The 24,451-nt window shown below is 38.3% G+C and overlaps 2 protein-coding genes across 2 annotated transcripts; both read left to right on the forward strand.

The window, feature by feature from the left end:
* Positions 1 to 4,062: 4,062 nt before the first annotated feature.
* LOC146329667 (perforin-1-like) lies at positions 4,063 to 12,173 on the forward strand. Its single transcript, XM_084712521.1, has 10 exons — positions 4,063 to 4,204; positions 6,016 to 6,296; positions 6,407 to 6,486; positions 7,919 to 7,964; positions 8,976 to 9,112; positions 9,196 to 9,334; positions 9,426 to 9,506; positions 9,601 to 10,097; positions 10,188 to 10,281; positions 11,510 to 12,173. The coding sequence occupies exons 2-10, from the start codon at positions 6,027 to 6,029 to the stop codon at positions 11,717 to 11,719; spliced, it is 1,554 nt and encodes a 517-aa protein (XP_084568647.1). The 5' UTR covers positions 4,063 to 4,204; positions 6,016 to 6,026; the 3' UTR covers positions 11,720 to 12,173.
* Positions 12,174 to 15,744: 3,571 nt separating this feature from the next.
* LOC146329668 (perforin-1-like) lies at positions 15,745 to 23,146 on the forward strand. The gene is made up of 10 exons (XM_084714938.1): positions 15,745 to 15,887; positions 17,109 to 17,380; positions 17,474 to 17,553; positions 18,774 to 18,819; positions 19,862 to 19,998; positions 21,264 to 21,402; positions 21,499 to 21,579; positions 21,674 to 22,170; positions 22,275 to 22,368; positions 22,859 to 23,146. Exons 2-10 carry the CDS (start codon positions 17,111 to 17,113, stop codon positions 23,069 to 23,071), a joined length of 1,557 nt encoding a protein of 518 aa, XP_084571064.1. The 5' UTR covers positions 15,745 to 15,887; positions 17,109 to 17,110; the 3' UTR covers positions 23,072 to 23,146.
* Positions 23,147 to 24,451: the final 1,305 nt, after the last annotated feature.

The raw sequence follows: 24,451 nt of genomic DNA on the forward strand, positions 1-24,451 counted from the left end.
CCTCTGCTCATCCCACCTGTTTTGTAACCAATCTTAACGTCTTATGACTACTCTGTGTAGATCCATTGTATCTAAGGCTTAACTTACATATTCCTGTGTGCTTCATTAAACTTTACAATATTGTTGAACTGAACTTTCCTTCGTGTCACTTTATTCACAGAGCTTCCTGCTTCCAGAAGTCGACTCTGAAAAAGAACTCAGCCATGAAACTGAGCTGCAATGTAGAGCCACTGAGCAACTGCACACCTTCAGAGCATGTGCACTAAATGTCTCTGTTTTTTTCCACCAACAGGCTCAGATTGTTATTCTGAATGTCTGACAACATTATGGAAAAGATCCCTGCAGACAGATTTTTTTTTTTGAAGAATAAGATTAATTTTATTTAACCAGAAACAGCTGTGTTATTGCTCTCACCAAACCGACCAGACTCCCTTTGCAAAACTGTAATTTTAATATTGTCATCATCATCTTCATTTACACAGAAACTAAATTAAACTCACCAATAAGATATGGACTGTTGTTCCAGAAATCAACAACTCTGGTTGTTTGGTCAAAATAAATCCTTAATTCAAATCCCTTCCTCCACTCCTTCTCACTCCTGTCTTGATTTTTTCACATTTTACGCACTTAATAAAAAGGATTTTTCAACCAAACCAGAGCTGGTGATTTTTGTAACAGTGGAAAGACAAGGTGCGTTTTTGTGTGAGTTTTATTTAGTTTCCACCATATTTGATTGAAGATGACAATAACAATGTTAAAATTACAGTTTTGCAAAGTGATTCTTGGCGAGAGTAATAAAGCCACGTATTCTGGTGAAACAGAAAGGATCTTCCTCTTTTCTATTATCAATTAGCTTAGGCTGGAGATATACTTGCTTTTCAAGCGTGTGTTTGCGTACGTGCAGTGTTATTTTCTGAGGAGAGAATCCACAACCATCGCTCCAAACAGAAAGCAAAAGAGGCACTGTAATGCCCCATTCACTGCTCTGCACGAAGGCATTTAAATGTCATCCATTAACCAATGACTATAAAAAGCATCTTATTTCCCCTCCTGTCCTTTGGGGTTGGCAGGCTGCCAAAGTGTTGATGTTGCACCAGAGGGAGTGAAAGGCAAAGTAAATGTAACATAATAAACAATACAGCAATGACCACACCCGAATCGAACTGGAACAAAGTGAAATTTGCAGGTACATTTATGCTGTTTAAGGGATAGTTCATCCAAATCTGAAAATTAAGTCATTATCTTCTCACCCTCACGCTGATTGAAGGTCAGGTTTAGTTTTTTTAGTGCACAAAACACACACAGGAAAACAGCGTTGCAGAATCTCTCAAACAGTCAAAGTGAATGGTGACCAGTTTTCAAACGGAGAAAACAAATGAAAAAGAAACAATATTAAGTGTCACCATACTGCTTGTCTGACGTAATCCAAACCTCCTAAAGCTCCAACATGCTGTTTTTACTTGTGAGCGCAAACCTCACACTCCCAGTCCAGACGGTGCACGTGAATGTGGCTGCAAGCTAAAGCTGAAGATTTAGGCTAAAATCATGGCGTAAATGGCGTCTTTCAAATTACCTTGGCATGTCAGGGCTTTAAGAGACTTGCATTACACCAGACGTGCAGTGTGGAGGCATTTTATGCTTTGTTTGTTTGTTTTTTCCATTTTTCGCATGAATTTTCATTTTTCCTTTAATGTGCTGCAGTATATCACATTACTGATGACTGGTGGTGTAGCAGCAAACTAACAGCACCATGAATTATATTCATTAAAGAAAATGTATTTAATTATTCTATAAATGTTACCTTACCAGCTCTAAGAAATAGACTTACAGGAGGTCGTAGTGGTTTGTCATTTATTTTATAAAAATGTGACAGAAACATTTCCTCTCTGGGCAGAGTAATATTTTTAGTGATGAGCAGGACGTGCTGTCATGCTGATTTGATCACTGTCGAGATGAACAATTAGACTGATTCATGGGAACTACTTGTTGTATAAAATATACAAATAATACACAAGTGTCATCACAATAATAATAATAATAAAGATTCATTCATTCATTTTCTGTAACCGCTTATTCCGTAAGGGTCGCGGGCTGCTGGAGCCTATCCCAGCTGACATTGGGCGAGAGGCGGGGTACACCCTGGACAAGTCACCAGTTCAGGGCTGACACATAGACAGACAACCACTCACACTTACATTCACACCTACGGGCAATTTAGAGTCATCAATTAACCTAGCATGCATGTCTTTGGACTGTGGGAGGAAGCCGGAGAACCCAGAGAGAACCCACGCAGACACGAGGAGAACATGCAAACTCCGCACAGAAAGGCCCTGCCACAGCAAGCCGGGGGATCGAACTCAGGACCTTCTTGCTGTGAGGCTAATAATGAAGATTAAAGTATAATATCCAGCAGGTTATTTTTGAGTTGGTTAAGAAACAGTTCCCTTTCACACATCTTGTGTTTGGTGCTGAAACATAAAAACTTTGATTTCTGTTCTCCATTAGCTGAGATATACTTGCTTCTCAAGCGTGTGTTTGCGTACGTGCAGCGTTGTTTTCTGAGGAGACAATTCACAACCATCGCTCCAAACAGAAAGAAAAGTGGTTAACTCACAAGACTCTGAGTGAAGACCGCATGTTTTTCAACATGTTTATTCACTGGAATATATGTTTACATAATGATAACTTTAATTTTGCCAAAAAACTTAGATTCTTTCCAAGTCTTCACTACATACAGAATACAGTAGAGTCTGGACAGACATGGATGTGAACTTCAACTTGACAGGTTGGTACAGAGCCACGTAACCAGGAGCCAGTAATTCTAGTTTGTGCACAATTACAGATGAAATCTTCAAATTAGGGCGGCATGGTGGCGCAGTAGTTAGCGCTGCTGCCTCACAGCAAGAAGGTCCTGAGTTGGGGTGGGGCATTGGGGAGCTTGTGGCTGTGGCAGGGCCTTTCTGTGCAGAGTTTGCATGTTCTCCTCGTGTCTGCGTGGGTTCTCTCTGGGTACTCCGGCTTCCTCCCACAGTCCAAACACATGCAGCATAATAGGTTAATTGGTGACTCTAAATTGTCCATAGGTATGAAAGTAAGAGTGAGTCTGTGTGTCAGCCCTGCGATGAACTGGTGACTTGTCCAGGGTGAACCCCGCCTCTCGCCTAATGTCAGCTGGGATGGGCTCGACCTGACCCCACCCCCCCGCGACCTGTCAAGGATAAGCGGTTAAAGATAATGAATCAATGAATCTTCAAATTAGTCACCCGGCACAATGTCTTCTTTGTCTGTGTTTTGCTTTAAGTTTCTTACCAAAATACACACCCACAATTTATTTCCTTGTGTGACTTCTTGTAAGTCTGTGTGACACACTGCTGAGAAACACCATGAATGTCAATTTACTGGTTGAACAACACCTGAAATTTCTCTTAAAGGAAAGTGAAAGAAAGATGTGTGTGTGTGTGTGTGTGTGTGTGTGTGTGTGTGTGTGTGTATGTGTGTGTGTGTGTGTGTGTGTGTGTGTGCATGCATGCATGCATGCATAAACAGTTCACTAACTGTTAGTGTAATTTATAGTGTGTGATGATTCAGCTGATTAAGAATTCAGACTGATTTTGAAAAATAAAATAGATTCTCTCTTTTCTTCACTGTTTTCTTGTCACCTGTTTTCCACGTTTACTAAAAAGATGCACATTTTTCCAAAATAAATGTAGAATTGGGAAGCAAAACCTATTATGTTATCTAATTATAACTTAAGACTTAAAGTCCAAATGCAGATCAAAGTCAGAAATTTAAGATGTACAACTTATAATTTATAACATTTGCTAGCAGCATTGTGCCAGAGACAAAGGTTAAACAATTTAAAGTGTCTTGTAATAATTAAAAACATGCTGCCACTCAAGCTCGTCAGCTGAAATACAAAGGCTTACAGGAAGGTGAGGATTTCTGCAGCACCATTTCCTCGAAAATATGCAGTGTGTCCTGTTGTTTAACATCTTAAAGCATTCATGCCAATTGTAGCATCTCAATAACCACCTGCTATGTTTCTTAGAATAATAATAACTCACATGACCCAGTGTATAAAAACGCTGTTACCTGCTGACTTAACAGCATCACCACATCCTCGGCTGGCACGCTCTCTCATCTCCGTCTCGTCTGAAAGATTCACACCACAGAAGCATCTGAAGAGCCCTCCTGAGGCCTGCAGGTAATAAATAATTAATAATTAATGAACAACATCCTTAATTTTACATTTTTTTCTCAACCACATTACAGAATAAAGTGGTTTATATGGACGTTTATTTTAATTGATTTATGATTTTGAGATATGATTCTGAGATTTCCGCCATCTCACAGTTTGTTTAATAAATAATTATTATAAGCTATTTTGCCTTGGGGAGATCATGCAATGGGTCCTGTTTGTGTGTGCATGTATGCATGTGTGTTGTATGTGTGTACACTAAAGAACCCATCAGCCTTAAATGTTTGTGCACTTTTATTTTTCTTTTTTTTCACATTATTCACCAATTAGTGCAAGAGTGACATGCAAACCATACATAATAATAGAAAAACACGAAAGGACACAGATAGGTAACCAGTGATGATGAACAAAAGAAAATATAAATTAGAACAAAACAACAAAAACAAGAACAGAAAAAAAAAAAAAAAAAAAAGATTTTTGCAGGAGGTTTGGTTTAGAATTGGTATTTCCTTCTGTTCATTCAAACATTTTTTCCCTTTTTACTTCTCGGCCTTCCTGACTTATTTTTCTTTTCCTGCTCCCAAGGCTTGGGTGTTTGTGACTTTGCCTTATTGAGGTGGTCAAGATTTTTTTTATTTTTTTCGTTCCATTGATTTCTGTTGAGTTCCAAACATCATGAGATGTTGTTTTTGTGCACATTTAACTGTAAATCATCACTGTGATTTTTTTGCTGCTTGTCTTCTGTGCAATCAACCTTTACAAGGCAGTAGTTACCTACATTGTTTTCTCTTAATATAATCCTACACAGCATGTGTGGTATGTGGTGATTCATAATTTTTGAAAAAAATCTTGAAAAATCTGTAAAACCTATATATAACATATACCAACTGCTGACTCCTCTTAAAAGGGATAGTTCACCTTTAAACCAAAAATACATATTTTAACTTTAGCCTGTAGTGCTGTTTATCCATTTAGATTATCCTTCTAGATTTTTCATTTAGCTCCATTATACTGGAGAGAAGGCAGACATCTCTATGGCCGATATCTCCAGAACTCTGGAGTTCAAACCAAAACAGTTTAATAGTTGTTATATCATAGAGACAGTACAGACGGATAAAAACACTGAAGGCCAGAGGAGAAATATTTGGGGAGTAACTAGCTGATCAAAATTTATTTATTTATTTATTAGGATAAACCCCTTGAGGTGGATCATCTCATTTTAGTTATATGGAACTAAATTACAAAATAAATGAAATTGCAATCTGTCACAGTTAGTGAGAAGAAACATGTAATTAGTTACTGATCCAACTGTTTTCTGATTTCATCTAAAGATTAATTTCATCTTGCTTGGTGGAGAGGTGCCCTCTACTGGTTGTGCACTTTATTTGTTTTCTATTGTTACACTTTTTGTGTACTGTGCACTCTAATATTGTACTTTTCTATTTCTATAGTTGTATTTTAATACTTTAGTGCCTCTAGATTGTACAGCACTTTGGCAAACCTCGGTTTTAAATGTGCTATATAAATAAACTTGACCTTGACCTTGACCTCTTCCAGTTCTAATTGCATGAACTCACCATTTAGGGATTTTTACAGAAGCTGAGAACAGACGTACATGTTATGTTATGTCATACATTTTTTACATTTTCCTGGTATCCTGGGACTTTGTCAGTTAGCTTGACAGCTTCTAAGACTCATTCAGGCTTATGACAGGTGTAATGACATAGTGATGTATGACAGTCTTAGGCACAAACAGCTGAAATTACGCTCACTGATTTCCTTTTATTCTCTCTCTGTCTTTCGTTGAAATCTTTCAGTGTCTCCAGCCATGCTCTCCTTCTCAGCCCCGCCCCTTCTCTACCTGAGTCTCCTCCTCTTTCTGTCCCATCCCTCCCCTGTCCTCTCCTGCCGGACTGGGACCCGCAGTCAGTGTGCGTCCGCTCCCTTCGTACCAGGCCACAACCTGGTGGGGGAAGGCTTTGATTTGGTCACCCTGCGGCGTAAAGGAGCCTACGTGATCGACGTGAGGACCTTCCTCAACCCAGAGGGCAAATGCACTCTCTGCTCCAACCCTCTTCAAGGCAACAGGCTGCAGAAAGTAATTTAAATCAGCACAAAGACAAATTTTCAATCAATGCAGCAGCTAATAACTTCGGCACACATACAAACAAACATGATAACCACAATGTCCACCACCTTTATTTTCAGCTGCCTGCCTCTGTGGTGGATTGGCGTGCATTCAGCCGCTGCAGTACTCATCTCTACCACAGCCAACACACCTCCATCAGGTATTCTCATAATCACTCACAGTGTTCACAAGTTCAAAAGTTGCTCTCACAGACTCACACAGCAGGTGTCTTTCATATCTATAACTGGCCGTACTACTTCTGCCCAGGAAGTTAGGTTATTGGTGCCATTTGTTTGTTAGTCTGTTTGTCAGCAGGATTACAGAAAAACCTCTGGCTAAAGTTAAACTATTCCATTCAGTTTATTTGTTAATTTGAAAGGGACAAGAACAGAAGTGCATAAGAAGTGTCTGATGTACTGTATGTACATGGGTTTATAGCGAAAGTTCGTTTCTGACACCAGTCCCTTGATGGGCATTGATAGTCCTAGCAACTGTTAAAATTAAATGTTGTGGCGTAAAATCTTAAAATCAGTCCAAATAGTGATCGACAACACACAGACAGACCTGCAAACAGACAAATCAAACAAAAACAACCATTATAAAAATGCCAAGAACTTAAATATGCAGATAAAAGCATATCTAGTTAGTGTCATGATCACAGTTCAGACCAGGCTTTGACTGTTGTAGAAAATGTTTTGAGTCCTGAATCCAGAATTCCAGAGGGTCATACTGTAGCTACAAGGGTGTAGAACAGATCCATGACTTGTTTTGAAATTTCTTTAACATTGTGAGATAGATCACTTGTAACAGAGGTGTCTACAGCAAGATGAACTGACCTGAATTCACTGTGCAGAAATAAACACCATGTAGTTAAAGTAATGTAACATATTAGCCACCTTAAACATCACTGCAGAAACAAATGCAGCAGGTATGTACTGTATGTAAGAATTAAGCAATCCAAGATGTGTTTTTTTTCCTGGATTAATCCAGAATTCCAGATTTTTCTACCTGCACAAATCCTCTGAAACTAAGGGCTCTATTATAGTCCTGGGTGGACACGAACATGGACAGCAGCAGCCTCACAGACGCCTGTTATCTCTGTCTGTTCTGTCCTATTATATGGCTGGAAAGAGATGCTGGTTTTGAGTTTTTCAGATTGTACTGTTTCGGTGCTCTGAGCAACTCAAACGAGTGCCATCGTATTGGAGTGAAGGCAGACATCTCTACAGGCGATATCTCCAACACTGGAACTCACACCAAAAAAATCTAAATGGATAAACAGCACAACAGGCAAGAAGAAAAATATGCATTTTTGATTTGGGGGGTAAATTGTCCCTTTAAGCTTTGTCTGAGAGGAGGCCGACAAGCTTAGGCTTTGAAAACCCCTGTCATAGAAGACTGGACACGTGGTCTTGGCGGATGTCTGTGCTCTCCAAGTGCACTTCTGTTTTTTAAATATACTGTGGTGAATTTTCTAATGATGTCATTTGTATTGTCTGTGGGGAAAAATGTCAGGTTTTCAGGAAATTAAACAAATTTCATTGTGATTATTATTTTTTTTTTTTTTTATGTGACTAGCTTTGTGTCCACAGCTCACTGGTCCAAAGCTACACCAACCAGGACATTTACAACTGGAAGGTAGGAAATATTCCAATATTAAACAACTATGATTGAAAGGAATGTGGCTTTTTTTTGTTTGTTTGTTTGGAAAATATGTCCAATCCTTGTTCCGAGAAAGTTTGTGTAAAAACAATATCTGATGATGTGCAAATAATTTTCAACTTATATTGGATTAAATACGGAACAAAGACAAGATATTTAATGTTCAATAATGTTTTTGTTTGTTTGTTTGTTTGTTTTGTAAATATACATTCATTCTGAATTTGATGCCATGTTCCAAAAAAAGTTGGGACAGGAGCAGCAAAGTACTGGCTGAACACGAAATGCATGTGATCTTTGGCCCCTCAGTCAGTACTGCACTAAAAATTACATTAAAATCTCACATAATAGTATAAAAGATGCTACAGGAGCTTGAAAACACTTTGCAAAACCATTGTCAGTAAACACTGTTTGTCGCTGTATCTATAAATGTGAGTTAAGACTCTACCGTGCAAAGAGAACATCATATATCAACAACATCCAGAAACATGGCAGACTTCTCTGGGCCCGAGCTCATCTGATATGATTGAGGCAAAGTGGAAAAGTGTCTTGTGGTCTGATGAGTTCACATTTCAGATGTTTTTGGAAATTATGAGCATTGTCTCCTCCAGGCCAAAGAGGAAAAGGACCATCCAGATTGTTACCAGCATTCAAAAGCCAGCATCTGTGATTGTATGGGGGTGTGATAGTGCCCATGGCATCATGGGTAAATGTCACATCTGTGAAGGCCCTATTAATGCTGAAAGGCAAATAACTGCTCACAGTGAGCTCTGGGTGTTATCCTGGGTAACCAGAACATTGTTTCTAGAAGGAAATGTTGCTAAGGAGTTACTAAAATGTGGTTTTGTGATGGTTTGAACACTTAAAGCAAAATTCAGTTGGTTTCTGCTGTACAGCAGTGAAGTGACAGATGAACCCTCATTAGATAAAATCAAAACTATGTGCACACACATTCTACTGGTGGTAGCTCATACCCTCCTTTTTTAACAGGTGGGACTAGATTACAAGAAGTTTCTCGGCCTGGAGGTGGGGGGAACACGCTCCAATGCGTACAAATTTGCTACCACCAGGACCAAACAGGACCGTTTCACCTTCAGCACACACTACACCACCTGTACCCATTACAGGTAACACCACAGGATGTCAGATTTTTTTTTAATCTAAGTTTGCACACACACAGGTATTAACTTTGCTGTCTTTTTGTGTTTAGTTACCGCCTGGTGAGCACGCCACCCGTCAGCTATCAGTTTCGCAGGGATGTGGCGAGGCTGCCCCGTTCCTACAGCTCCTCAACCAGAGCCCTGTATAGACGGTTCATAAACATCTACGGCACGCATTACATCCGCAAGGTTAAAACACACACATCACCTTTATTTTCTTTCTTCACAGTAATAAATCACCATATTATTTGTTTCAACATTTTATGTTATTTCATTTAAGGTTTCTCTTGGGGGACGATTCAGACGAGTCACAGCTACACGCACCTGTTTGTCCACACTGAACGGGTTCTCTTCATCTCAGGTATATAACACGCATGTCCACTGAAGGCAATAAATACACACAGATAAACTCTATATACAAGAAATAACATCTAATATCCCCTCTTGTCATCCAGGCACACAGCTGCTTATCAGTGGGTCTCAACATAGGCCTGGGGAAGTACAAACTGTCCCCTAGTCAAAAGACCTGCAGCAAGGTCCAACAGAACCGGGATGTCGCCACATCTTACAGCTCTGGTCTCCACCAACACTACACTGAGGTCAGAGGAGGCAGAGGCTGGGTGGGGAGGTTTTCACTCGTCCGTAACGACTCCGTTGGCTACCAAAACTGGCTGAAAACCCTCAAGGATCTCCCTGATGTTGTACGGTACTCCCTCAGACCACTGTACGAGCTGGTGCCATCTTGTCAACATAGGACGGCACTGAAGAGTGCCATCGAACAGCACCTAAGAGACAACGCCGTGCGGCCCTCATCCACTCAACCCTCCTGTGGCACCCGTCACTCTAACCTGGCTCCAAACTGCTGTCCTAAACAGGCCTGGAGGGGAACGCTGGTGGTGACCATCGTCCGAGCCTGGAATCTGAAAGGAGATTTTTGGGGCAGGACTGAGGGGTGCGTAGAGAACAAATCAAGATTCAGAGAGACAGCACATTAAACATGACGTATTCATTTTGATTTTCATGTTTTTTTCTCAATTCACAGGTATGCTAAGATGTGGTACGGTTCCTTCTATCGAAGGACTCGTGTGATCAAGTCAAACTACCCTCGCTGGAACGCTCGTTACAACCTCGGCATGGTCAGTAACTAATCTTCTCTTCACAAATCAGCTCAAAAGTGCAACCTGGGAACAAAGCAAATCACTATAATCCCATGTTCGACCTCAGAACAACTCAGGTCTGACAGAATTTTTAAAGAAATAGTTTGGCCTTTTGGAAATCTGCTTATTTGCTGTCTTACAGAGTTAGATGAGAAGATTGATGCCACTCTCATGTCAGCGCAACAAACACAAAGCAAGCTAAATAGTTTCTGTATCCTGGGGGTACACATTTGAGGGAGTGGAATTAAGTGAGTGAACTTCACTGGTCAAAATACTTGCAACTCAGTCAGTGAGATGCACACCCCTAGTATCAAGACACACCTTCATGCGGATAGTCCATATGCAAATCCTCGCCACTCGGGGCTGACGCACCGAGTCAAACCGAGGCAGCACATCTTCCGGTTGGTGCTCACAGTGAAAAGATGCCAAACAAATAGATATGAATAGCTAATAAAAATCAAAGGGGCGATGTTAGACTGTGTCATATGAATTTTCAACATACTGTTGGCACAGAAACAAAACCCACGTGTAGCTGTTTTTTGTTTTGTTTCTTTTAAACGGCACAGACACTTCATCCCAGTGCTCTGCAATGCACTGCGTGGACACAAGCCCTGAGTGGACAAGAGGAATAAAGCAATAATGAATAATTGGCCAACATAATATCCGGTGAAAATTGTTTTTAACCTTGCTAACATGTCCATGTGGTGTTTTTCATGCGTTACAAGACATATCAGGAGCAAAATAAGCAGTAAAAACCATGTCTGAGCATTTCTTGCTTTGAAACTGCAGTGAGATTTAAAAAAAAAAAACGGATTCAGTCAGGCTGGGTATATGACATCATAAACCTAAGGAACCAATTGCATTAATCGAGGGGATGCTGCTGTAAATATCAGGAGGAGGAGGATGAAGAAAGGTGCAGCTATTTATAGTAGGAGTAGGTGTGGAGGTTGGAGGATGGTGAGGTGTGTGTGGAGAGGGCGGGGACTATTTATATATTCCTGAAACATCTAATATTACATGAAGTTAAAGTGTAGAGCTATAAGCCATTTTAACAAGGTATTTGAACTTATTTAGCAAAAAAAACCCAAAAACTATCAGACACAATTTATGATTTTGTGCAGAGCACTTCATATTTTTTAAAACACGACTGGAGGTGGACTTTAATATTATGCTGATTTAACGTTTATTTTTTTACATTTTTATGAAGGTTGACACACACTTGGGTCTGAAGGTTGAAGTCTGGGACGAAGACTGGGGCAGAGACGACCGTCTGGGATCATGCGTGAAGTACCTGCGCCAGGGGACACACAAATTCACCTGCCCAGCCAAAAGAGGCGGTGTGGAGGTCCTGTACACTCTGACCTGCGACCGTCACCTGACCGGAGACAGATGTAACCGTTACAAACCAATTCCATGAAGAGAAATGCATTCTGGGTGGCAAGCTCTATGCAACTGATGCTGGCTTGTTTTTAATCAAGTGTCAAGGTCTGTTGATTACTTTCTTTAAAAGATACAAACTATTCAGTTTCCTATCTTTACAACTAATTAGATTAGAGGTATTCATTTAGACAATTTTATTTGCTTGACTTATAAATGTATACTCAGCATCATCTTTATCAGCATAAACTTCAGCTGTAGTTTTCTGTTAACTCATGTATGAGGCGGCTTCTCAGTCAGTTTGGGAGAGATCGTAGTCCTGTTTGATTCTGTTTGTTCCTGTCTTGTCTTTGGTGGTGGGGCCACAATTAGATAACAGATTGTCTCTTCAACATATAAAGAAGATTATTTTCTGAATTCATGTTCAAAACTGTCATGAACATGAGTAGATTTTTTGTTTACTTTCTTGCAGCAATAAAGACCACCCAACCATGTACGTAAAGTGTTTTTTTAAAGCTTTAAATTTTTTTATCATGAGGGTACAAACAGGCTTGTGAAGTAACATGGTTACAAATTACAAGTAACACAAGTAACTGTAATCCATTATAGTTACAGAAAAACTGGGAATGGGAATTATTTGACAAGATTACAATTTTAAAACGCATTTTAACTTCAAGAATGATAAACTACCACATGTAATGTGCATATTTGACTCTTCATGAGTCTCAAATCACCAGTGAAACCAGTAAATCTTACAATTGGCGAGTCATAATCATTACTTTTAGTGGGGAAAAAAAATCTTCTCTAGGTGGAAATTTCAACATTACTTTGTGTTTAAATCAGAAAACAGGAACAACATCACAGCACAGTGACAGTTCTGCCTTCAGCTGAGAAAATGCTCAACATCTAATTTAAACAAATATTTAGAGGAAAGATCAACGTTAGCTAAACAGACCACCCACTAATGTTAGCTACACAGACCAAACGCTAACATTAGCTACACAGACCAAACGCTAACATTAGCTACACAGACCAACTGCTAATGCAAGTCACACAGACCAGTGTTTAATGTTACAAAGACTAACCCATAATGTTAGCTATACAGAAATCCAGTTATAGCTAGCTAACCTGTCAACAGCTCCCATTACTTCTACTTAGTACTGAGTGTGATGTGTGAATAGCATACTTAACAAAGTGCATTTAAATATCCATAATTACTGTTATTAATCTAAATGTGCATTCACACGTGACAAAGGAAGGAATGTCTGGAATTAATAAACAAACAATGAACATAAAACATTATATTAAGCTAAACAAATCTGGGACTGAGCCAATCCAAAAGTAATGTAGAGTAATCAAGTTACATTACTTTAATATTGTGATACTTGGATTAGGTTACTGATTACATTTTTTAACAGGTAACCGGTAATTGTATCAGAATACATTTTTGCAGTAACTCTAACAGCAATGAGTACAAAATACATACTTAAGTCATACATGATGGTGTAAAAACACCGCCACAGTTTTAAAAAGCGTTAAAGTTCAAATAGATTCCTGCATTAACTGGGGCTCCAAGTTTCCATCAATAAAATGTCACCTGTTTTCTTTCTGAGCCCATCCTCGTTCGACAGCCGGCTGACTTTATGAGTGATTAAGTAACCTGCTCTTTGTAGGATACACAGAAACAAAAACTTAATCAACCAAGAGAAATAACTGAAGAAAATAATCGTGAGTCTTTGAATCAGGTGCACATCAGGGGGGAAATCACAGATCGACATTGACTTGGTGTGCAGAGGACGTACACCAACCTGTCTGTCCGCTCCGTCACTTCAGGGAAAGTAAGTAGGTGAAATGCCTGGAAGCTGTGAAGGTTGGTAAACAAGACATACAGCTAAGCATGTACCACTGGATTTTTGTAGAGCTATGTAATCATGAATGGTGTTCTGTTGTTCAGCACATGCTTTCAAAATGCCCTTGAGCAAGGCACATACTGCAAGTCAACTGGAGTTCCCAGCAGCAGCATGTGCAGGTTGAAATCTGGAATTTCCTGAGCTGTAAACTTATTCACCTTTGTGAGGTCAAAGCCAAGGTAGTGTGGATGGAAAACAACTTTTAGAGTCGACGCCAAATAAGAAGAAGCCTCGGAGCCCTCAAATGTGAAGGCTTTTTCTGTACACGGGACAAAATCTGAACATCAGGAACATCAGACTTTTTACTTTGCTGTGTAAATTTCAGAGCCTGTACTTTTACCTGAGTACAGAAGTAAGATTTATCTGCACTTCTGCTCGAATAAACGGTGTGTGCACTTTTGCCACCTCTGCATGTATGTGGAGTTTCCCTCATGCATTTTACTCTACAATTTTACATCTATTACAAATAGAAATGTTTAGAAAAAATCTGCTTTTAATACAGTTAAAAACTGGCTATTAATGAGGCTAGAAAGTCAAAAATATTTTTGTGCCAGTTGTTTCAGCTGCAAACTACCACATGTAATACGCATACTTGACACTTCATGAGTCAGAGGTCCTGCAGCTTCATTTCTATTTGTTCTTGGCATGTAAATGATGATTTTGCATACACATGCTTTCTTTCAAATAAATCTGAGACTTCAATGTATGTACCTTGATTTCAAAAATGAAAAAGAAATTTGATCTGTGGCTCATTTTGATACTTAAGACAGAAGGTTTTATTTATCCTCCAAAAGTATTTATTAAGCAAATTAAATTCTGTTTGGAAAAACAAACCTCAAATTTTAAAAATAAACTGATTTCATATATGATTTCAATTAATCTATTGTAGTGTCTGAGGTAAAGTGGATCAAACATTTTATTCAAAATAAAAAACATGAAAATATATTTCTTAAATATTTCTTATTTATTTCTTATTCCTTTATCATATAACTTGCTACACTGGATTCTAGTTCAGGGGGACTTAAAAAGAAGTTGTCCAAAGATTTAGTGTGACAAGAATGAAGATGTAAAACCTGTTTGACTCCTTTAAAGCCTGTATTATATGTAGCTGGTTTGTAAACAGGCAGTGGTTGCGGTATGAGTATCTATAAGCACTGTTCATTTTTCCAGTAAGTGCTTCTGAAGAGCCCTCAAGCAAAGGCAGAAAACTAATTCAACAGACGACAAATACTTGTGTCTGCACCACCAACTTCAACTTGTGATACAAGAAAAAAAAAGTCCTGCTGAAAAAAACAGGATTATTTTTTTCTTCCTTTTTTTAAATTAATAACCTGCACACAGTTTCTGGTACAGAAAAAGTCAGTGAACCATGTTTGGTTTTGCTGAAAATCAAATTTCAGGCAAGACTAACTTAATAAATGTCATTTAAATATTTATTAAATGTTGTTCTAAACATGGGGTATCAAAAAAGTTTCAACATATTGATACCTTTGATAACCTTACTGCTAAATGTGCACTAAGTGTGCTGACATAAAGGTGGCTTAAATGTGTATTATTGAGTAATTCACCACCCCAAAAGACCCTTTGGAGGGTCCCGACCCCTAGGTTGAGAACCAAAGAGTGCATAACAGCTGCATCAAGAACAGCTGCTCACACATCTGCATCTATATTAACAATCTAATAATGTTATTATAATATCACATCAGTCACGGGGCAGATTTTCTGCAGAACGGGTACTTTTATTTTGAAAACTCAATTACTTTCAATAAAACTTCTGCACTTTTATTTAAATGTTTTATCAAAGTATAAACCTGAAAATTGTTAGCTTAGAATGACCTGTTTATATACTATACTAAATCCCACACATTTTTATTCAAATGCATGTTAATGCATGTAAATGCATGTCAAAAAATTTAAGACACAAAACTTCTAATTAAAATTTGCCAGAATAGTCAGAATAGAGCGGAGTTCAAGAGAGAATAAATGTTTGTTTGTCAACTCAATCCAAATGTTTACGGGAATGTGTGGATTCCTCAGTCTCATTTCCTTGAAAAAATGCTGTTTGTCCTGTTTTTTAACTTTCTTTCCCTTTTTTTTTAAGTATTCCCGTCACGTGTAGTGGCTCAGTAACAACATCCCACCTGAGAATACGTCACATGAGCAAATGTATAAAAGCGCTGTTACCTGCAGACCTGACAGCATCACCACATCCTCGGCTGCCACGCGCTCTCATCTCTATCTCACCTGAAAGATTCACACCACAGACGTATCTGAGAAACACTGCTGAGGCCTGAACAGGTAATAAATACAGCATTCATTCATTAGTTTGGATGCACGTTTGTTTTAATTGGTTTATGATTTTGAGATATTATTCTAAATTTTCTGCCACCTAACAGTTTATTTATTGATTTATATTATTAAATGATTTCATTTTTAAATTGTGTGAATTGGCTATTTAGATATGTTTGGCATTTTCCAATAAGACTAGCTGAGAGACGTTTTTTTTCTTCATATTTTTTTACATGCACTACACAACAGAAGACAAATACTTGTGTTTGCATCACCGTGAGTCCGAAGCACTGCTGAATAGTTTTCACAATACCAGAATTTAAACTTCAATACTTTTATTTAAAAAGATACTTGATGCCTCTTTCAGTGTAAGAGAAAATGTCCTAGTGAAAAAAATAGTATACATTTTTTTTTTAAATTTAACAACCTGCACACAGTTTCTGATACAGACAAAGTCACTTGTTATTGGTTTTGCAGCTGGCTAAATTTCAGACCAGAATAAATTAAAATGACTCCTTGTATTGGCATAAAGATGGCTTAAATGTGTATTATTGATTAACTGATCACCATTGCGTGCATATTTTTGCAATGTCACTGGTCAAAATGTTTGCAACTTTTTCCTGTTTCCTCAGCTTCTGTTGCTGATAGGATAATGCTATATGGGCACCACAGGGAGGATAACAGTTAAAAAACAGGAATAAGTTTATAAATGTTAATAATTCATTATTTATTAAAAGATTACATTTGTTTCCAGCATTCAAAACATATCTGAATAAGTATTGTTCTTTTTTGCTTTTAAAAACTTGTTATGCAAAACATGAAAGATGTCTCACCAGTTTAAAATTTCTGTCATTTGAAACTGAAAACACTGAAAATTAACTCTTTTCATATTGTTTTTCTGGATGTTACCTTCAGGCAACTTGGTACAAGTGTGGAACAGTCTGTAGGAATGAATGTGCTTAAGTGTGAAAATGTATTTAAGCAAACTTTATATAAATAATCATCCAAACCAAACCATGATAGCCCTCCTCAAAACAAGATAGTGAGTCATATTTCAGTGTTTGATCATTTGTGTTACATTTAAAGGGTTGTTTTCAGTCTCCTGGCCCCAAAATGAGTTTGTCACTAGAACCATAGAGGGTGAATTGATAATATCATTGCAGCTGAAATGATAATCACTGATTTCCTTTTCTGTTCTGTCTCTTTGTCTTTATGTCTCTTTGACTCCAGCCATGCTCTCCTTCTCAGCCCCGCCCCTTCTCTACCTGAGTCTCCTCTTCTTTCTGTCCCGTCCCTCCCCTGTCCTCTCCTGTTGGACCGGGAACTACAGCCAGTGTGTGTCTGCCCCCTTCGTACCCGGCTACAACCTGGTGGGGGAGGGCTTTGATGTGGTCACCCTGCAGCGTAAAGGAGCCTACATGGTCGACGTGAAGACTTTCCTCACCCCAAACGGCACCTGCACTCTCTGCTCCAACCCTCTTCAAGGCAACAGGCTGCAGAAAGTAATTAAAATCAGCACAAAGGCAAACTAACAAATTAATTTGACACAGACATATTAACATTTCAATCATGGTGTTCTCACTTTTTATTTTCAGCTGCCAGTCTCTGCAGTGGATTGGCGTGCATTCAGCCGCTGCAATACTTACCTCCACAGCAGCTCACACACCTCTGTCAGGTATTCTGTGGTATATACAGTCATTATCACACAGAAAATGTATATTTTCCCTCTGGCATGTTTGTTTTGCTGTGAGATGCAGAGTTTCGGAGATTGTTGTGAGCACTTTCATGTAGGAACTACTTTCTTTCTAGACCATGGAGTCCTGGAGTACGGTAACTAATTAATGGTGCGCAAAAAAAAACCCAGAACGGAAAAGAAAACATCAAGACTGGTGTGAATCTTAAGACAAAACAATGGCATAGGCAAAAATATTTTTTCAGAAAATTTAAGCAAGTAAAAAAATGTTACTAGAACAAATTGTGTCAAACCAGTTATTGAAAGTAAAAAAAAAAAAAAAACAGACTTACCTGGACTCTCTCGCTTTGATTTGTCCCACCAGATGTTTCTAGCCCCCCAAAAAAGTTAATTATTTTTTTAAAATCCGGTAGATTCAACTGCAGAAAGAAAGTAGTCCCTACATGAAACTGCTCACAAAAATGTCTGTGAATTATTGTCATGATTCTTGGATTTTTGCTGCAAGCCAAGTGTAATTCAGTCCCAGTAGAGAAGGCAGACATCTCTATGACCGATATCTCGAAAACTCTGCAGCTCACACCAAAAAAATCTGGATAAAACTGGATAAATAGCCCTACAGGCCAGAGCTTTCATTAAAGCTTTCATTACTACCTACTTTGCAGATTCAGAATGATGTATCACTATATATTAAACTACAAAGCAGTATATAGAGAGTCAGAATTAGCCCCTCCTTCACCAGCTCCAACATTAAAATGTTGCTCCAACAATAAAGTCATATTATTCATAAGTGGCTCATTCTGTTTAATGAGGACTTTTACTTTTATTGTCGGTACTTAAGTATATTTAAATGCTGATTTTGACTCATCTTACTATCTTGTGACTCCACAAAGTCAGCTCCATATCTGTTCTTTACATTCTAGGCTCTAATTTTACATCAAATGTTCAAAGCTTTGTCATTCCTGTAGCTTTACGAGAGACGTTCGCTGACACTGACCGATCTGCTCTCCTCTTTTCATAGCATTTAGAATTTAGACTTACAGAGCCGGTGTCTTTCATATCCTTAGCTAGCCTTATTTTTTTAAATATATTGCTGTGAATTTTCCAATAACGTCATCTGTGTTTTCTGTTTGATGCAGAAATTAAAAGAGAAATTAAACAAACTTGATTGTAATTATTATTTTATATGACTTATGTGTTGACAGCTCACTGGTTAGAACATACACCAACCAGAACATTAACAGCTGGAAGGTAAGATACATTTCACAGCCATTATTGATTAAATAAATGTAAATTTCACATTACTGTTATTGTAAACTATATATATGTTTCAGCCTGACTTTTATTTATGTGATTTCAATGAACCCAGCTCCATAATTCTTACAGATAGGCAAATAGGCAAATTAGGTGCTTTTTTTGAGGAATGTCCTGCCTTTATTTAAATGAACTACTTTGTGATATGGGTCTATTTTTTTTGGCCGTTTACCAATGTATTGTTGCTTTGTTTTACATTTGCACCACATACCATGTTGTGTAGTCTGTAGTAATAAAATACAACTAAAATAAAACTAAAATTAAAACTTTTTTTTTACAGAATATATAATGCAGAAACTGGTGCTTGGGGTAATTTAGATTTACCACGATGGGGAACATTTATGAAAATAAGATAAGTTCCCTGACAGGTGAAAATGCAGAGAAGCTGCTTATAAAAAAAATAATATTATTATTAATATTCAGCAGTTGACTGATACTGAACAGTGCTTATGTTTATTTAGCTATTCATTTTATTTAAATTCATTCTTTATTTTCTCTGTGTTCTTTTCTACAGTTGTTTGATGTATGTTCAAGTATGTAATATAAACTTTAAAGAAACTTTTATTTAGTTTTTTGTTAAAGAAAAGAGCCTCCTGAGGCCTTTGAAAAGTCATGTCAGTGCAAAACTGGTGCATAATCAGAATCAGATAAAGTTTATTTTTATTCCACCTCAAAAATTCACTATAGGAAAGGTTTCTTGCTTCTGGAAGGACATGTTGTTCAGGACTTATTGAAATATCTTTTTTTTTTTTATTCTTTTAGCACTAAAAGCAAGATTCAGCTGATCTCCGCTGTACGGCAGTGATAATAATATAATGGTTAGGGTGATAACAGCAAAAATCCCCCCATAAAACCTCATCAGATAAAATCAAGATGATGTGCATGGCTTCTTAATACTAATGGTAAAATATAACATAAGTTTTGCCTGAACCAACTCTTTAATATCATCAAGAGGTTCATATCTTCCTCTTTTTAACAGTGGGGACTTGATTATAAGAAGTTTCTCAACCTGGAGGTTGGAGGAACACGTTCCACTGCGTATCACTTTGCTACAGCCAAGAGCAGACAGGATCGCTCCACCTTCAGCACACACTGGGCCTCCTGCACCCATTACAGGTACAGGGTGTGAAGACCCCCACCCACATCACATTTCCTCGCAATATGTGTCTTCATCAGAGTCAAACAGAACAGAGACTCACATTCTTCTATATAACCTCCCCGAATTAGAAACTCATCCTGCACAAGCTGTAAAGACAGGGAGTGGTCCAAAAAACTGTGTGAGACAGAGTTCATACTACAATATTAGAAAAGAAAAAGTTAATATATGAACAACCATTCATGACCTGACATCGCTAACATTAGACATAGATGATCCCTCATTCTGGAGAATTGTCCTATCAAAAATGTTTTTTTATTCACTTATTTATTTTTCTATGAAATGTATTGGTTTGTTTTAATTTTTCATTTTCTAAACTTGCCCTCTGCCAGAGAACACTATTGTCCTAGCTAATTTAAAAATGTGTTAAAAACCTTCAAAATCTAAAATAACCACTGATAACTACTGATAATGTGCTATTATAATTTTGTTTGTTTTAAAATCGATTTTTATCTGAAAATGTTTGTTTTTAAAGTGGTGTACCAGATTTCTATCAACTCTGTCAGATTTTTTACAAAAACATGATTTAATCAGGCATGAAAAGCCTCAGCTATACCCTACGCCCCACTGACTCACTTCCTGGTTTAAAAAATACTCAGTAAGCTAATCAAGTTTCTGATCTTGTAAACAGGACTCCTCCTGCACAGCCAGTGTAAGCAATGAGGTGCTGTCCAGGTGCAAGAACATCTAAGGTGAAATATCAAAATAACCGCACACATTGAACTGACTTTACTGCGATTTTATTAAGAGCTACGAAAAACATTTCGTCTATGGTGTCTTGAGGTTTGCTCAGCAAAATACCTGAGCACTCACAGGTATGATAAATACACCTGAGCCACACAACTAATTATCACAATCATTTCACCTCTTATGTGTGTTTCTAGTGGACAAAACACAGTGAAGTGCCCTCTAGGTTACATACTTTAAGTTGTGCATTTTAATAGTTAAGTAGTTCCTTGTGAGTTTGTATTACAGAGTTGTTGTAGTAGTTGTTGTGCATTAAACATTTTAATTTAAACAAGGACTTGAAACTGTTAAACCTTAAATGCATAACACCTCACAGTGTACAGGTGGTGCCCTTTTTTTTTTTTTTTCCACCACTTAGGGTTTTTCAAAACAGTTTTTGAGAATGTGAGTCTCTGTTCTGCTCAACTCTGATTAAGACACATCTGGTGTCCAAGTACAGCTTGTCACATGATGAACTTTGCTGTCTTTTTGTGCTTAGTTACCGCGTGTCGAGCACGCCGCCCCTCAGCTATGAGTTCCGCAGGGATGTGGCGAGACTGCCACTGTACTACAGCTCCTCAACCAGCGGCCAGTACAGACGGCTCATACAGACCTACGGCACGCATTACATCCGCCAGGTTAAAACACACACATCACTTTTATTTCCTTACTTCACAGGAATAAAGGACACCATATTTTTTTAAATCTCAACGTTTTACGGTCTGTAATTTCAGGTTTACCTTGGGGGGCGATTCAGGCGAGTCACATCTATACGTACTTGCTTGTCCACACTAAATGGCCTCTCCGCATACCAGGTATGTGTGACATATGTGTCTAACGAAGGCAGTAAATACACATACATACACGCTGTACCAAAAATAACATCTGACATCCCCTCCTGTCATCTAGGTGCAGTATTGCTTACGGTTGGGTCTCAACGTGGGCCTGGGGAAGCTCAAACTGTGGGCTGGTAGAAATATATGCAACAAGGTCCTACTGAACCAGGATGCCTCCACCTCTTACAGCTTTGGTCTCCACCAACACTACACTGAGGTGGTGGGGGGCAAAGGCTGGGTGGGGGAGTTTTCACTCACCCGTAACGACTCCGAGGGCTACCAAAACTGGCTGAAAACCCTCAAGGATCTCCCCGATGTTATTCATTATTCACTAAGACCGATGTACGAGCTGGTGCCATCCTGTCAACACAGACTGGGACTGAAGGATGCCATCGAGCAGTACTTAAAAGACCACGCCATCCGGACCTCGTCCAGAGAGCCGTACTGTGGCAACCGTTACTCTAACCTGGCTTCAAACTGCTGTCCTAAACAGGCCTGGAGGGGAACGCTGGTGGTGACCATCGTCCGAGCCTGGGGTCTCAAAGGAGATCTCTGGGGGAGCACTGAGGGGTGCGTAGAGAACAAGTCAAGATTCAGAGGGAGGGCACATTAAATTATGTATCAAACACAAATACTGATAGTAGTTTTCCATGTTTTTTTTCCCCATTTCTTAGGTATGCCAAGATGTGGTACGGTTCCACCTTTCACAAGACTCGTGTGATCAGGTCAAACAGTCCTCGCTGGAACGCTCGTTTTAATCTGGGCAAGGTCAGTACTAATCTTCTCTTTATAAGATAGGTAAAAAGTGCAGCCTGACAGAAAAGCAAGTCACTTTAATCCTACATTCAAATTTGCAAAGGAATAAACACACTGAGTTTGTTTAGGGCTACAACCTTTACAAGATGTGATGGGATTATGTAAGTGGGATACCAAAGATCTGTGCATTACGGTTACAAAAAAAGACAATTAGATGACAGTTACATTTACTAAAATGGGGATCATAAACAGGATTACAATTTAAAAATACATTTCAAATGAATAACATGTGCAGCGTGCATACATTGCAACACTTAACAAGACCAATCTGGTCTCAGTAAAACCAGCTAATCTGAAAGCTGCTGATTCATTATCGCTTGAAAAAAAAAAACGTGTGGAAATTTCATCTTTATCTCATCTCTTAGATAGCCCAATGTGATGAAAAAAACAAACAATACTTTGTTTTGACTTTTACTTGTTTTTTTGTTTTTTTTTCATGAAGGTTGACACACGCCCGACTCTGAAGGTTGAAGTCTGGGACGAAGATCTTCGATATGACGACCGTCTGGGCTCGTGTACGAAGACTCTGAATCAGGGGACACACAAATTCACCTGCTCAGCCAAAAGAGGCGGCTATGAGGTTCAGTACAGTCTGATCTGCGACCGTCACCTGACTGGAGACAAGTGTAATCAGTACAAACCATCTCCATACTGAGAAATGCATTCTGGGTGGTACGCTCTATGAAAATGCTGCTGGCTCGTCTTTAATCAAGTGTGATCTGACACACAGATAAAATGCTCAGCGTGTTTTGGGTCACTTAGGAGGCCAGCCGTGATCTCTTCTCTTCAGTCATAGTCACGTCATAAATGGCTCTGATGGTGAAGTTAAGTATATTGCAGTGGTACAAATAACAAATAATAGTTTTATTTGTTTGCTGCCACTGAGTACAGTATTGATTACAACTGAAAATGTAACAACTTACTAAAAAGAAACAGTAAAGCATTAAATCACTTACACTGCACTGACAATAAAAGATAGTATCAATTATAAATGCAAGTCCTCATACTCAAACAGAGCATTTTAAAAAATCCCAATCGTCCTCTTTGTCCCGATTAAAGCCGCTGCTATCAAAATGCTTATAATGAAGAAGAATCAAATCACTGTAATAATATATAATAATTATAATAATCTCAAAAGTGTCACATAATTTAAATTATCACCTGACACCTGAAACCTGAAGTTTTCCTCAACTCTAGATTATTATTAAGATGATTGTTTTAACTTGATATTTACCAGCAGCACAATGTAGTATTGTTCCTGATGTTTATGTGTTTGTGTGTCTAATATTGATATTCACTGTAGGACGATATTTGGATACTAGACTGTAATTCATTTTTTGATGGGATATATAGAACTTTTCTCTTATGACCATCAACTTATTTAGGATATTTTTTTGTCTCTCTGCAGTGATTTATTTTGTTTTCATCCCTTCATTTATTCAAATTTGCCGACTATAGTACATTTAGTTGTAATGAGGTTGTGTAAGATATTTGTATGTGTCTGACATAATACTAGGTATTTTTATATTTTTATTATTTTATATATTTTTTGTAGTTGTTGTTGAATAAAGATGGGGAAATAAAGAGTCTGGTGTATAACCTACTGTGAAATGGCAAATTATTTTTGATTTACACTGTTTCCCAGTCTTATTTGTGCTGAACCAAGCTGAGAGAATTGTGTGACAGCTGTAGTCTTAGCAGACAAACATGACTGGTAATGTTCTCATCCAGATAACTCTCTGAAAAAGACAGGAAAAGTTCAATATTGCTAAAACACATTAATATGGCGTTTGAACATTATGCTCAAAGCTTGTTTCTGCTGCCATCGAGTGGACAAAGGTAGTTATTGCAGACTGAATTGAACTAAAAAGTGAACTCTTGCTAATAGATGACAGTAGTCAGAATACCACGAATAACCAGGCAACTGCTTTCTTTAATGAATTTATAAGGCCTGGTATCAGACTGATACTGCATACTAGTATTGGTATTAGAACATGTTGGTCATGGAGCTTGCCAAAGTGTGCACCGCCACTTT

The sequence above is a fragment of the Lutjanus erythropterus genome, chromosome 3, assembly GCF_056507025.1.
Source record: "Lutjanus erythropterus isolate fLutEry1 chromosome 3, fLutEry1.hap2, whole genome shotgun sequence".
Taxonomy (NCBI): Eukaryota; Metazoa; Chordata; class Actinopteri; order Lutjaniformes; family Lutjanidae; genus Lutjanus; species Lutjanus erythropterus.

Bases quoted from the DNA above. Each gene is read 5' to 3' on its own strand.
- LOC146329667 (XM_084712521.1), top strand. From the start codon at position 6,027: ATGCTCTCCTTCTCAGCCCCGCCCCTTCTCTACCTGAGTCTCCTCCTC. The intron at 6,297-6,406 runs GTAATTTAAATC...CTTTATTTTCAG, and splicing joins AAGGCAACAGGCTGCAGAAA to CTGCCTGCCTCTGTGGTGGA. The intron at 10,282-11,509 runs GTCAGTAACTAA...ATTTTTATGAAG, and splicing joins CTCGTTACAACCTCGGCATG to GTTGACACACACTTGGGTCT.
- LOC146329668 (XM_084714938.1), top strand. From the start codon at position 17,111: ATGCTCTCCTTCTCAGCCCCGCCCCTTCTCTACCTGAGTCTCCTCTTC. The intron at 17,554-18,773 runs GTATTCTGTGGT...ATGTGTTGACAG, and splicing joins AGCTCACACACCTCTGTCAG to CTCACTGGTTAGAACATACA. The intron at 21,580-21,673 runs GTATGTGTGACA...CCTGTCATCTAG, and splicing joins ATGGCCTCTCCGCATACCAG to GTGCAGTATTGCTTACGGTT.